Source organism: Nerophis ophidion, linkage group LG17, assembly GCF_033978795.1.
Source record: "Nerophis ophidion isolate RoL-2023_Sa linkage group LG17, RoL_Noph_v1.0, whole genome shotgun sequence".
Lineage (NCBI taxonomy): Eukaryota > Metazoa > Chordata > Actinopteri > Syngnathiformes > Syngnathidae > Nerophis > Nerophis ophidion.
Genome location: NC_084627.1, coordinates 4,025,504 through 4,040,954, shown reverse-complemented (window position 1 = coordinate 4,040,954; position 15,451 = coordinate 4,025,504). Strand labels below are relative to the sequence as shown.

Sequence of the window (15,451 nt, the reverse complement as noted above, 5' to 3'; positions counted from 1 at the left end):
CATGTATTTAGTTAGCGCAGGCAGCATGAAGCAGGGCTTTTATTGTGAAGATAGGAAATGTGCAGTCGGCCTTTAGAGTTTTGACGGAAGGTACGGCGCGAGAGTCTGTTGAAATAAAAAATGTTTCTCGCCTTCCTCTCGGTCATTTTTAATAATAATGATCTTGCAGCAGCCAGCGTCATCTCACAAGACCCTCCGGTACCGTGAATGTCATTTAAGTGACGTCTTGGTGAAGATTGATGATCACTCATTTTTAGGTCTATTTTTTTTAAAAGCCTGGCTGGAGATCGACTGACACACCCCCCGCGGTCGACTGGTAGCTCGCGATCGACGTAATGGGCACCCCTGCTCTAGATTTTCTGAACCTTTTGATGATATTATGGACCGTAGATGTTGAAATCCCTAAATATCTTGCAATTGCACTTTGAGAAACGTTGTTCTTAAACTCTTTGACTATTTGCTCACGCAGTTGTGGACAAAGGGGTGTACCTCGCTCCATTCTTTCTTGTGAAAGACTTAAGCATTTTTTGGGAAGCTGTTTTTATACCCAATCATGGCACCCGCCTGTTCCCAATTAGCCTGCACACCTGTGGGATGTCCCAAATAAGTGTTTGATGAGCATTCCTCAACTTTATCAGTATTTACTGCCACCTTTCCCAACTTTTTTGTCACGTGTTGCTGGCATCAAATTCTAAAATTAATGATTTGCAAAAAAAAAATAAATGTTTATCAGTTTGAACATCAAATATGTTGTCTTTGTAGCATATTCAACTGAATATGGGTTGAAAAGGATTTGCAAATCATTGTATTGTGTTTATATTTACATCTAACACAATTTCCCAACTCATATGGAAACGGGGTTTGTACATGTTTTTAATGTGGTGTAAGTTTGAAATGCATTAGGATTTTTTAATTTTCTAGGGGCCTCAGAAGTGGGTAAGAACAAAATAACATAAGTCGATGGAAGAAGTCGATCAGGATTAGCTTTTGGAGAATTAGATCCCAGGAAAGGATTTGTAGAAAAAGGAAGGGTTAGTAGTTAGTTTGTAACTCCATGTTCACTAAGTGCATGCTTTCAAATGGTTTGAAGTTAAACACTTCAAGCAATGGTCTTTTTTTTTTTAGGACAGAGATGTGATGTTGGATCGTCCACCGGGTGGCGCTACAATCCTCTGAACAGACCGCCGAGGAATATGATCATCAATCTGACCTCCTATTTGGGACAAAGAACACGAGAAGGGTATAAGTACTTCTGAAAATGAAAGCAAATGTTTTGTTTTTAAAAATGGAATACCGGCTAAAGTAAATCCTGATTGATGGAGGTTTCTGGGGCATATCTGTATTTTAGAGCGAGGGGGCCCTTTGGTGGTCATTGATTTGTTCAAAGTCACTACGTCAAGGCTTGGACCATCATAGACGCCACGAGAAACACCTTGATTGTTGAGCATCTGTCAAAGAAATGAAAACCTCAGTTTGGTATTCGTAGGTTAATTGCAACAACATCGGGTTACCTCGCTGCGAGCTCTGATCCTCCGGTACGCAGTATCAGGAAACGCTTTCCTGGGAATGAAGCGGCCTGACCCTTGGGTCACATTGAGTTTTCCATCTTCTAGAACAACTCGACCGTTACAGATCACCACCGAGGCATCACCTTGAAACTCCAAACCCTCGAGGACGTTCAGCTCCACGGTCTATCATGACATTTAAAAGAACCATTGGTGACTTTAATTGACGAAAGCAAAAGCTCCTCTCCACCCAAGTTGCAAAGTCCGAGAGATTTTACCAAGTTGTGTGTTTTTGCAGAAACAGTTTTAGTGTTTTTCGGGTTCCAAACGACGATGTCGGCGTCGGACCCCACAGCAATTCGTCCTGTTTCCACATACAGAAGAAGACATGATTGTGGAATCCTTCAAAGTTGACAGTTTTTTTAGGCTTGCAACGGATTTGGATGTAACACTACTACTCCTATGCTGGCTATGTAAACAACCGGGCTGAAATAAAGCATGTTCCAGTCCTAAATACCCAGTGTATTATTCATACAATAACACTTCATGGTGGCAGCGGTGGGATAAAGAGATCACCCACGGAGCAGAACGGGAGGGGGAGTTGTCCGAGGATAATTCTGTCGTCGCCCGCACGTGAGGAGCCGAGCTAACTGATAGCAGTTTTCTAAACTGGACTTTCAATTGAAGCAGGAGGTAAAAGAAGATCTCCATCGAGACAATGAGACTTTTAAAACTGAAGAAAGATAAGGAAGACTTCTATAAACAAGTTATCAATGCTTTTGGTCAGAAGGAGCTGGCATGGACCGCTCGCCTGTATCGGTTGGGGACGTCTCTACGCTGCGGATCCGCTTGAGATGGTTTCCTGTGGACGGTACTCTCGCTGCTGACTTGGATCCGCTTGAACTGAACTCTCGCGGCTGTGTTGGAGCCACTATGGATTGAACTTTCACAGTATCATGTTAGACCCGCTCGACATCCATTGCTTTCGGTCCCCTAGAGAGGGGGGGGTTGCCCACATCTGAGGTCCTCTCCAAGGTTTCTCATAGTCAGCATTGTCACTGGCGTCCCACTGGGTGTGAATTCTCCCTGCCCACTGGGTGTGAGTTTTCCTTGCCCTTTTGTGGGTTCTTCCGAGGATGTTGTAGTCGTAATGATTTGTGCAGTCCTTTGAGACATTTGTGATTTGGGGCTATATAAATAAACATTGATTGATTGATTGATGGACTTCATTTATAAGTAAATTTAAGACCGTAATAACGTTTTTTTTATTAAATGCGCTTTTGTGTCAAAGATTTTGGAGAAATGCGTTCTGGCACAACTTTTTTAGATGAAAATAGCACTTTAGATCCATTTCAGTGTGGATACAAAGCTTTGCACGGTACTGAATCTGCACTTTTAAAGGTTTTTAATGACTTGCTTTTAATGTCTGATTCTGGCAGCTCTGCCATTTTAGTGCTTTTAGATCTTACAGCTGCCTTTGACACAGTCGACCACACAATTCTTTTAGACCGCCTGAGAGACTGTGTGGGTGTCAGGGGGGACTGCGTTAGCGTGGTTCAGATCTTACCTGTCGAGAGGTCCTTCTCTGTCAGGCTAGGGGACGCCACCTCCTCTTCAATCAATCAATCATCCATCCATCCATCCATCCATCTTCTTCCGCTTATCCGAGGTCGGTTCGCGGGGGCAACAGCCTAAGCAGGGAAACCCAGACTTCCCTCTCCCCAGCCACTTCGTCTAGCTCTTCCCGGAGGATCCCGAGGCGTTCCCAGGCCAGCCGGGAGACATAGTCTTCCCAACGTGTCCTGGGTCTTCCCCGTGGCCTCCTACCGGTTGGACGTGCCCTAAACACCTCCCTAGGGAGGCGTTCGGGTGGCATCCTGACCAGATGCCCGAACCACCTCATCTGGCTCCTCTCGATGTGAAGGAGCAGCGGCTTTACTTTGAGTCCCTCCCGGATGGCAGACCTTCTCACCCTATCTCTAAGGGAGAGCCCCGCCACACGGCGGAGGAAACTCATTTGGGCCGCTTGTACCCGTGATCTTATCCTTTCGGTCATGACCCAAAGCTCATGACCATAGGTGAGGATGGGAACGTAGATCGACCGGTAAATTGAGAGCTTTGCCTTCCGGCTCAGCTCCTTCTTCACCACAACGGATCGATACAACGTCCGCATTACTGAAGACGCCGCACCGATCCGCCTGTCGATCTCACGATCCACTCTTCCCTCACTCGTGAACAAGACTCCTAGGTATTTGAACTCCTCCACTTGGGGCAGGGTCTCCTCCCCAACCCGGAGATGGCACTCCACCCTTTTCCGGGCGAGAACCATGGACTCGGACTTGGAGGTGCTGATTCTCATTCCGGTCGCTTCACACTCGGCTGCAAACCGATCCAGTGAGAGCTGAAGATCCCGGCCAGATGAAGCCATCAGGACTACATCATCTGCAAAAAGCAGAGACCTAATCCTGCGGTCACCAAACCGGAACCCCTCAACGCCTTGACTGCGCCTAGAAATTCTGTCCATAAAAGTTATGAACAGAATCGGTGACAAAGGACAGCCTTGGCGGAGTCCAACCCTCACTGGAAACGTGTCCGACTTACTGCCGGCAATGCGGACCAAGCTCTGGCACTGATCGTACAGGGAACGGACCGCCACAATAAGACAGTCCGGTACCCCATACTCTCTGAGCACTCCCCACAGGACTTCCCGAGGGACACGGTCGAATGCCTTCTCCAAGTCCACAAAGCACATGTAGACTGGTTGGGCAAACTCCCATGCACCCTCAAGAACCCTGTGGCAGAGATTTGAAAAAACAGCTCCTAATTATCAATCAATCAATCAATGTTTACTTATATAGCCCTAAATCACTAGTGTCTCAAAGGGCTGCACAAACCACCACGACATCCTCGGTAGGCCCACACTCTTCTGCCCCGCTTTACTGTGGTGTCCCCCAGGGATCTGTTTTAGGCCCCATCCTGTTCGCTCTTTATCTCCTCCCTCTTGGAGATATTTTTAAGAAACATGGAGTGTTTGATCACTTTTATGCAGATGACTGCCAAATTTATATGCCGATTTCAAAAAGCCACGGGCCCCCTGACACCCCTTCTTAACTGTCTATGTGACGTCAAGGCTTGGTTAGCCCAGAATTTTTTAATAATGAATGAGGGAAAAACGGAAATTTTAGTTTTTAGTCCGGCCCTCACTGACTTGGGACCATTGCAAAAATGATCTGAGTCCCAAAGTCACCAGCCTTGGCGTCACTATAGACAGCCATTTTAAACTAGACAAACCAGTCAATGGCGTTTTAAAATCCTGTTTTTATCACCTTCGTCTTTTAGTAAAGGTTAAACCGTTTTTATTTTTTAACCTTTTTGAACAAGTGGTGCATGCTTTTATTTCAAGTGGCCTGGACTACTGCAATGCACTTTATGCTGGCAGTAGCCAAAAAGCTCTCTCCCGGTTGCAGTTAGTCCAGAACGCGGCAGCACGACTTTTAACAGGGGCCAGGAAACGCCAGCATATAACCCCAATTCTTCAGAGTTTGCACTGGCTCCCTGTTCATTTTAGAATTGATTTTAAAACATTGCTGTTTGTTTTTAAATCTTTACATGGACTGGCACCTCAATATATCTCGGACCTCATCCAAATTTACATTCCTGCGCGCGCTCTGAGGTCCGAGAGCCAGTTCCAGCTCGTGGTGCCCAAGACCAGACTTAAGACCAGGGGAGACATCGGCCTTCTCTGTGGTCGGCCCTAAGGTCTGGAACACTCTGCTCCTCTATGTTCAAACTGCTTCCACAGTGGAGTGTTTTAAGTCTCGTCTTAAGACCCACTTTTATTCTTTGGCTTTTAACACTATGTGAGTTGTGTGGTCCTCTGTTCTCTGTCGTCCTCTGTATTTTTTATACACTTTGATTTCTATTTTACTGTTTTAATTGATTTTACCTTTTAAAATAGTTTTTAATCATATTTGTTTTTATATTGTTTTTATTGGTTTTATTTTTATTCATTTTTTGTTTTTATTCTGTTATTGGTGGAGCATAATATATATATATATATATATATATATACACTTTTTTTATTTTATTATTATTATTTTTTTTTTACAATTGTTTTTAACATGGCTGGGCAGCACTTTGGAAACATTATTGTTGTTTAAATGTGCTATATAAATAAAGTGGATTGGATTGGATTGGATCCTTACATCACTGTCAAATTTTTACTGCATGCCTTTGGTAAGTGTCGGAGTGAGAAGAGGTTTTAAATTAATTAGCGCCCCGGCGGCGATTCAAAGAAATACGGTATATTGGGTAGAACATGCTTGAAACTAGAATACCAACTGTTGCAAACACAAGTATAAAACTACTTTTTTAAAGTAATACTTTCTTATTTCAAGCATGAAATAAAACAAATCATGGCTTTGACACAATTGTGTCTCATAATTAAAACAGATGACAGCCAAATGGACTTTGCTGTTTTATTTTCGATGAAACAATAGAAAATACGTACTTATATAGAAGTAAAGTTGGCACAGTATAGTAAACTGACAGTTCATATTTAAACATCTGACATTTGTAAAAAGTTTGAACAGAAATCGTTCATGCAGATTCAGGTAAATTATTCAAAATTACAATCAAAAAATGTTTGGCTTGTATGAGCATTAATTGACTGAAAGAGCAAGCACTTGGCGCGATGATGTCATGTTGTCGATGGGAAAATGCATTTTTAGACCATATTATTTGCCCGAGCGGCTAGTAACCCCAAAAGTAACAAGCGGTTGCCTTGTTGCCTTTCCATTAAGAAAAATAAACTCATTTTTACTGTAAGTTTGCTGGATTTATGTCAAGATAATGGCACTAACATTAACTTCATTAAAGATATTATTCAACATATTGAGCAAAAAGGTCTTTTTTTTTTCTACCAGGAAAAGTGCACTTGTTATTAATGAGACTATACAAACCCCGTTTCCATATGAGTTAAGAAATTGTGTTAGATGTAAATATAAACAGAATACAATGATTTGCAAATCATTTTCAACTCATATTCAGTTGAATATGCTACAAAGACAACATAGTTGATGTTCAAACAGATAAAATGTATTTTTTTTTTGCAAATAATATTTAACTTAGAATTTCATGGCTGCAAAACGTGCCAAAGTAGTTGGGAAAGGGCATGTTCACAACTGTGTTACATCACCTTTTCTTTTAACAACACTCAATAAACGTTTGGAAACTGAGGAAACTAATTGTTGAAGCTTTGAAAGTGGAATTATTTCCCATTCTTGTTTTATGTAGAGCTTCAGTCGTTCAACTGTCGTATTTTACGCTTCATAATGCACCACAGATTTGCATGGGAGACAGGTCTGGACTGCAGGTGGGCCAGGAAAGTACCCGCACTTTTTTTTTTACAAAGCCACGCTGTTGTGACACGTGCTGAATGTGGCTTGGCATTGTCTTGCTGAAATAAGCAGGGGGATCCATGAAAAAGATGGCGCCTAGATGGCAGCATATGTTGTTCCAAAACCTGTATGTACCTTTCAGCATTAATGGTGCCTTCACAGATGTGTAAGTTACCCATGCCTTGGGCACTAATGTACCCCCATACCATCACAGATGCTGGCTTTTGAACTTTGCGTCGATAACAGTCTGGATGGGTCGCTTCCCCTGTGGTCCGGATGACACGATGTCGAATATTTCCCCCCAAAATTTAAAATCTGGACCACAGAACACTTTTCCACTTTGCATCAGTCCATCTTAGATGATCTCAGGCCTAGAGAAGCCGGTGGTGTTTCTGGATGTTGTTGATAAATGGCTTCCACTTTGCACAGTAGAGCTTTAACTTGCACTTACAGATGTAGCGACCAACTGTATTTAGTGACAGTGGTTTTCTGAAGTGTTCCTGAGCCCATGTGGTGATATCCTTTAGAGATTGATGTCGGTTTTTGATACAGTCCCGTCTGAGGGATCAAAGGTCACGGTCATTCAATGTTAGTTTCCGGCCATGCCGCTTACGTGGAGTGATTTCTCCAGATTCTCTGAACCTTTTGGTGATATTATGGACTGCAGATGTTGAAATCCGTAAATTTCTTGCAATGTCACTTTGAGAAACGTTGTTCTTAAACTGTTTGACTATTTGCTCACGCAGTTGTGGACAAAGGGGTGTACCTCGCCCCATCCTTTCTTGTGAAAGACTTAAGCATTTTTTGGGAAGCTGTTTTTATACCCAATTATGGCACCCACCTGTTCCCAATTAGCCTCCACACCTGTGGGATGTTCCAAATAAGTGTTTGATGAGCATTCCTCAACTTTTTCAGTATTTATTGCCACCTTTCCCAACTTCTTTGTCACACGTTGGCGGCATCAAATTCTAAAGCTAATGATTAGTTGCAAAAAAAAAATATTTATCAGTTTGAATATCAAATATGGGCGGCATAGCTCGGTTGGTAGAGTGGCCGTACCAGAAACTTGAGGGTTGCAGGTTCGATTCCTGCCTGCGCCATCCTAGTTACTGCCGTTGTGTCCTTGGGCAAGACACTTTACCCACCTGCTCCCAGTGCCACCCACACTGGTTTAAATGGAACTTAGATATTGGGTTTCACTATGTAAAGCACTTTGAGTCACTATATAAATATAATTCACTTTGTAGCATATTCAACTGAATATGGGTTGAAAATGATTTGCAAATCATTGTATTCCGTTTATATTTACATCTAACACAATTTCCCAACTCATGGAAACGGGGTTTGTACTTATTTTAAGGTATTGTGGGGTTCATTGAGGTTAGCTAATTTTCTTGTTCAATTGGCAGATAATTTCGCTTAGTTCATATAAAATAAATAAATAAATGGGTTGTACTTGTATAGCGCTTTTCTACCTTCAAGGTACTCAAAGCGCTTTGACACTACTTCCACATTTACCCATTCACACACACATTCACACACTGATGGAGGGAGCTGCCATGCAAGGCGCCAACCAGCACCCATCAGGAGCAAGGGTGAAGTGTCTTGCTCAGGACACAACGGACGTGACGAGGTTGGTACTAGGTGGGAATTGAACCAGGGACGCTCGGGTTGCGCACGGCCACTCTCCCACTGCGCCACGCCGTCCCGTTTGTATTTTTTCTTCCCTGTTTTTGAACACTGACTTTTTACAGTGCAAATTCCATACAATCGACTCCTAAATGGTAAAACCCGATTAAGCTTTTCAACTTGTTTAATTAATCAATTCATGGTCGACAATAATCAGCCAATAAAAATGTATTATTAAGACGACTGTGATCAGATACCTTTGCGAGGGTAAATGTTGAAGAGTTTCGCAGCATTGGTACTGGTCACGGCGACAAATTCATTCTCATCAATCTTTCCAGTGCACTGCAGAGAAATGGAGTCAGAGGAAGAAAACAAACTTTGCAATGAACTTCACCAAACACGGTCTTTTCGGCCGCGTATCGATAAAAGTCATCTCACCACGATTCTGTCCCAAACCACCGACATCCTCTCCTCAATTCCGTTGGTTCCTTCTGGTATTAGGGTGAAATCATCTTTACCCACAGCCTTCTGAGCAGTGGAGAAGCTCGCTTGAGCACTGGCGGTCACCTGCAGGTCCCCACTAGAAGTAGGATACAAAAATGAGGACCCAACAGGCCTTTTCTGCTGGCCTAACATAACCAGAAATTATGGTCCAAATTAAAGATATATCCATCCATCCATTTTCTACCGCTTATTCCCTTTTGGGGTCGCGGGCGGCGCTGGCGCCTATCTCAGCTACAATCGGGCGGAAGGCGGGGTACACCCTGGACAAGTCGCCACCTCATCACAGAATTAAAGATATATCAATCAATCATCCATCCATCCATTTTCTACCGCTTATTCCCTTTCGGGGTCGCGGGGGGCGCTGGCGCCTATCTCAGCTACAATCGGGCAGAAGGCAGGGTACACCCTGGACAAGTCGCCACCTCATCACAGAATTAAAGATATATCAATCAATCAATCAACGTTTATTTATATAACCCCAACAGGGGCGGTATAGCTCGGTTGGTAGAGTGGCCGTGCCAGCAACTTGAGGGTTGCAGGTTCGATTCCCGCTTCCGCCATCCTAGTCACTGCCGTTGTGTCCTTGGGCAAGACACTTTACCCACCTGCTCCCAGTGCCACCCACACTGCTTTAAATGTTACTTAGATATTGGGTTTCACTATGTAAAGCGCTTTGAGTCACTAGAGAAAAGCGCTATATAAATATAATTCACTTCAAATCACAAATGTCTCAAAGGACTGCACAAATCATTACGACTACGACATCCTCGGAAGAACCCACAAAAGGGCACGGAAAACTCACACCCAGTGGGCAGGGAGAATTCACATCCAGTGGGACGCCAGTGACAATGCTGACTATGAGAAACCTTGGAGAGGACCTCAGATGTGGGCAACCCCCCCCCCCCCCCTCTAGTGGACCGAAAGCAATGGATGTCGAGCGGGTCTAACATAAGTATAAGTATTTTCTTATTTACTCTCCCTAAATTAGATATTCCAATACTGTTGTTTTTAGGTTAGAGTTTTTTATCCAATCAGAATTCAGCTAGCTTATGTTGCCATGCTTTACAAAATCTCAAAATCAACAATGCCGGCGTCTGTGCCACTGTCAGTGAACGGGAACATACAGTTGATAGACAATTGCAATAGCCAATCAGATCACGAGTTGTTGTCGGTAAGGCCTTCCAGCTGCATTGCAAAAACTGAAATCTAAGTAAGATGAAATATCTCAAATAAGGGTGATATTTGCTTATTTTCTGGTTGATAAGATTATTCTTCTCACTAAGCAGATTTTATCTTAGCTCCATCCTATCTTGCCGGTTCTATTGTACCATATGTCCCGGCAAGAAATCTGCGTTCAAAGGACTCCGGCTTATTAGTGATTCCCAAAGTCCAAAAAAAGTCTGCGGGCTATAGAGCGTTTTCCGTTCAGGCTCCAGTACTCTTAAATGCTTCTACTGAGATGCCACCTCAGTAGAAGCATTTAAGTCTCACCTTAAAACTCATTTGTATACTCTAGCCTTTAAATAGACTCCCTTTTTAGACCAGTTGATCTGCCGTTTCTTTTCTTTTTCTTCTATGTCCCACTCTCCCTTGTGGAAGGGGTCCGGTCCGATCCGGTGGCCATGTACTGCTCGCCTGTGTATCGGCTGGGGACATCTCTGCGCTGCTGATCCGCCCCTCTTCCACCGTGAAGCCCGTACTACAAACTGGGAGTTGAAATATTTTATTTATTTATTTTTTCATGTTTCATTTGTTTTATGCAATTGGGACGGTATAGCTCGGCCGTGCCAGCAACTTGAGGGTTCCAGGTTCGATCCCCACTTCCGCCATCCTAGTCACTGCCGTTGTGTCCTTGGGCAAGACACTTTACCCACCTGCTCCCAGTGCCACCCACACTGGTTTAAATGGAACTTAGATATTGGGTTTCACTATGTAAAGCGATTTGAGTCACTAGAGAAAAGCGCTATATAAATATAATTCACTTCACAATTCTTTTAATGTTGACAGTACTTCCTCCCACTTCCAAAGACATGCACCTGGGGATAGGTTGATTGGCAACACTAAATTGGCCCTAGTGTGTGAATGTGAGTGTGAATGTTTTCTGTCTATCTGTGTTGGCCCTGCGATGAGGTGGCGACTTGTCCAGGGTGTACCCCGCCTTCCGCCCGATTGTAGCTGAGATAGGCGCCAGCGCCCCCCGCGACCCCAAAAGGGAATAAGCGGTAGAAAATGGATGGATGGGATGGGACGGTATAGCTCGGCCGTGCCAGCAACTTGAGGGTTCCAGGTTCGATCCCCACTTCCGCCATCCTAGTCACTGCCGTTGTGTCCTTGGGCAAGACACTTTACCCACCTGCTCCCAGTGCCACCCACACTGGTTTAAATGGAACTTAGATATTGGGTTTCACTATGTAAAGCGATTTGAGTCACTAGAGAAAAGCGCTATATAAATATAATTCACTTCACAATTCTTTTAATGTTGACAGTACTTCCTCCCACTTCCAAAGACATGCACCTGGGGATAGGTTGATTGGCAACACTAAATTGGCCCTAGTGTGTGAATGTGAGTGTGAATGTTGTCTGTCTATCTGTGTTGGCCCTGCGATGAGGTGGCGACTTGTCCAGGGTGTACCCCGCCTTCTGCCCGATTGTAGCTGAGATAGGCGCCAGCGCCCCCCGCGACCCCGAAAGGGAATAAGCGGTAGAAAATGGATGGATGGATTAATTGCTTACTGAACCTTAAATGCACCAAAAAATAGACTCTTGTACACAGTTGAGGGGCTTCAATGCCCAGTACAGTGCAAGTGTATATCTGTGTAGTATCTCCAGCCGTGTCCATGTGGTGACATATATTACGGTATTTTGAGAGATGAAGTCGGACTCAGTTAAGACCCAAGTGAGAAACGCACGGCCCGCCGCTGTTTTTACATGACTGCGAGCCGAAGAGGTCACGCAATCCAATCAAGCCAACAAAGAGATAGCGCGACTGCACAAACCATGCCAAGAGAGAGCCGAGGTACTGCGGGGTTGAGGGATCAGGGTTGAGAGGCGGGCTCATGACGAGGGCGGCAGCTGTAGCCCAGTCTTTGGACCAGTAGTGAGAGCCATCCACTGCCAGGCTGGCTGTGATTGGCTCCCCGTACACCACAATCCCTGCCAACCAAGAGGGGGAAAGCAACCACAACCAATCAAACGATTCATTACCCCTGTGGTCTAAGTACTTGGTTACTTAGACCACGGACTTCTTTAGTCATATTACAGTCCTCTAAATGGTTTGCATTATTGTACAAACCCCGTTTCCATAGGAGTTGGGAAATTGTGTTAGATGTAAATATAAACAGAATACAATGATTTGCAAATCATTTTCAACCCGTATTCAGTTGAATATGCTACAAAGACAACATATTAGATGTTCAAACTGATGAACTTTTTTTTTTTTTTGCAAATAATAATTAACTTATAATTTCATGGCTGCAACACGTGACAAAGAAGTTGAGAAAGGTGGCAATCAATACTGATAAAGTTGAGGAATGCTCATCAAACACTTATTTGTGCAGGCTAATTGGGAACAGGTGGGTGTGCCATGATTGGGTATAAAAACAGCTTCCCCAAAAAATGCTCAGTCTTTCACAAGAAAGGATGGGGCGAGGTACACCCCTTTGTCCACAACTGTGTGAGCAAATAGTCAAACAGTTTAAGAACAACGCTTCTCAAAGTGCAATTGCAAGAAATTTAGGGATTTCAACATCTACAGTCCATAATATCATCAAAAGGTTCTGAGAATCTGGAGAAATCACTCCACGTGGCCGGAAACCAACATTGAATGACCGTGTACTTTGATCCCTCAGACGGCACTGTATCAAAAACCGACATCAATCTCTTAAGGATATCACCACATGGGCTCAGGAACACTTCAGAAAACCACTGTCACTAAATACGGTTCGTCGTCACATCTGTAAGTGCAAGTTAAAGCTCTACTATGCAAAGCGAAAGCCATTTATCAACAACATCCAGAAACGCCGCCGGCTTCTCTGGGCCTGAGATCATCTAAGATGGACTGATGCAAAGTGGAAAAGTGTTCTGTGGTCTGACGAGTCCACATTTCAAATCGTTTTTGGAAATATTCCACATCGTGTCATCCGGACCAAAGGGGAAGCGAACCATCCAGACTGTTATCGGCGCAAAGTTCAAAAGCCAGCATCTGTGATGGTATGGGGGTGCATTAGTGCCCAAGGCATGGGTAACTTACACATCTGTGAAGGCACCATTAATGCTGAAAGGTACATACAGGTTTTGGAACAACATTTGCTGCCATCTAATCGCCGTCTTTTTAGTGGACGCCCCTGCTTATTTCAGCTAAGCCACAATTCAGCACGTGTTACAACAGCATGGCTTCGTAAAAAAAAGAGTGCGGGTACTTTCCTGGCCCGCCTGCAGTCCAGACCTGTCTCCCATGGAAAATGTGTGGCGCATTATGAAGCGTAAAATACGACAGTTGAACGACTGAAGCTCTACATAAAACAAGAATGGGAAAGAATTCCACTTTCAAAGCTTCAACAATTAGTTTCCTCAGTTCCCAAACGTTTATTGAGTGTTGTTAAAAGAAAAGGTGATGTAACACAGTGGTGAACATGCCCTTTCCCAACTACTTTAGCACGTGTTGCAGCCATGAAATTCTAAGTTAATTATTATTTGCAACAAAAAAAAAAAGTTGATGAGTTTGAACATCAAATATCTTGTCTTTGTCGTCCATTCAACTGAATATGGGTTGAAAATGATTTGCAAATCATTGTATTCCGTTTATATTTACATCTAACACAATTTCCCAACTCATATGGAAACGGAGTTTGTATGACTGAAAGTAACGGACTAAAGGCTAAAAACTATTTGTACGTCACCTTTTTTCCGGGCTTTGGCAATCACATCGGCAGCAGATTTGCTCATCACCTTTGTGACATAAAGCGGGCAGTTGGTTCGTTTTGCAAGAGTCACAGCTCGGTTGACGGCCTCGGCCTCCAACTGAAAGACAAGATGACATCACATGTCGGGATTAGTAGCACTTTGTCACTTTTAGAAGCAAGTTGTTGAATTTAGGCACAGTAGTTATAGGTTTTCTCCAGAGGAATACAAAATGACCTCTTCAGGTTGAGAGAGGACATGTCCTTCAGGTCCCGTGATGCCAAGACTCAGGATCCGCTTTTGTTCCTGGAACACAGCCCTAACACTTTTAAGCCACTTGAAATTGTTCATGTTTAATGGAATTTGAGTTCCCGTCTGTTTTGTACCTTCTCAATAATGTCCCCATTCTCTGCGTGTACCTGGGCAACAGCGCCCAAGTCCCTGATGACACCGAAAGCCTCATAAAGCTGAAACCAAAAGAACCAACAGAGGACTTGGTACACCACTCGGCGAGAAAAGAATACTGTGAAGATAATTACTAGTAATCTCATCACATTTCTAGAAAAGTACACAAAACTGTTCCACCTCTGAGTCCGAGCTCTGGTATCTGTCCTTGTAGCTCATGAAAAACAGGAAGGAGTTCACACCTGCAACACAAATTTTTGTCTTCAGACACACTTTATCTGTTCATCCTAGCACAGGGGTCGGCAACCCAGAGCCATATTGGACCAAAAATACAAAAACAAATCTGTCTGGAGACTCAAAAAATTAAAAGCCATATTACATACAGATAGGGCAAGAAATCTGCGTTCAAAGGACTCCGGCTTATTAGTGATTCCCAAAGCCCAAAAAAAGTCTGCGGGTTATATATAATATGCGTTTGTTACGACTCGTCTCGATTACTGTAACGTATTATTTTCGGGTCTCCCCATGTCTAGCATTAAAAGATTACAGTTGGTACAAAATGCGGCTGCTAGACTTTTGACAAGAACAAGAAAGTTTGATCACATTACGCCTGTACTGGCTCACCTGCACTGGCTTCCTGTGCACTTAAGATGTGACTTTAAGGTTTTACTACTTACGTATAAAATACTACACGGTCTAGCTCCATCCTATCTTGCCGATTGTATTGTACCATATGTCCCGGCAAGAAATCTGCGTTCAAAGGACTCCGGCTTATTAGTGATTCCCAAAGCCCAAAAAAAGTCTGCGGGCTATATATAATATGCGTTTGTTACGACTCGTCTCGATTACTGTAACGTATTATTTTCGGGTCTCCCCATGTCTAGCATTAAAAGATTACAGTTGGTACAAAATGCGGCTGCTAGACTTTTGACAAGAACAAGAAAGTTTGATCACATTACGCCTGTACTGGCTCACCTGCACTGGCTTCCTGTGCACTTAAGATGTGACTTTAAGGTTTTACTACTTACGTATAAAATACTACACGGTCTAGCTCCATCCTATCTTGCCGATTGTATTGTACCATATGTCCCGGCAAGAAATCTGCGTTCA

At 43.6% G+C, this 15,451-nt stretch overlaps 1 protein-coding gene across 2 annotated transcripts in view; it reads right to left on the bottom strand.

Moving 5' to 3' along the window:
• Window positions 1-792: 792 nt before the first annotated feature.
• LOC133535806 (dihydropyrimidinase-related protein 2-like) overlaps window positions 793-15,451 on the bottom strand; it is a 34,594-nt gene continuing 19,935 nt past the window's right edge. Inside the window, exons 7-17 of one of the 2 annotated variants that reach the window (XM_061875763.1) lie at window positions 14,522-14,583; window positions 14,323-14,403; window positions 14,174-14,242; window positions 13,936-14,056; window positions 12,034-12,190; window positions 8,975-9,113; window positions 8,791-8,875; window positions 1,784-1,869; window positions 1,512-1,691; window positions 1,295-1,448; window positions 793-1,213 (exon numbers count right to left, since the gene is read on the bottom strand). In XM_061875763.1, coding sequence (XP_061731747.1) covers window positions 1,122-1,213; window positions 1,295-1,448; window positions 1,512-1,691; window positions 1,784-1,869; window positions 8,791-8,875; window positions 8,975-9,113; window positions 12,034-12,190; window positions 13,936-14,056; window positions 14,174-14,242; window positions 14,323-14,403; window positions 14,522-14,583 — 1,226 coding nt within the window. In that variant the 3' untranslated portion in view covers window positions 793-1,121. Of the gene's footprint in view, window positions 1,214-1,294; window positions 1,449-1,511; window positions 1,692-1,783; window positions 1,870-8,790; window positions 8,876-8,971; window positions 9,114-12,033; window positions 12,191-13,935; window positions 14,057-14,173; window positions 14,243-14,322; window positions 14,404-14,521; window positions 14,584-15,451 lie in introns of both variants that reach the window. The other variant, XM_061875762.1, reaches the window with a different exon arrangement.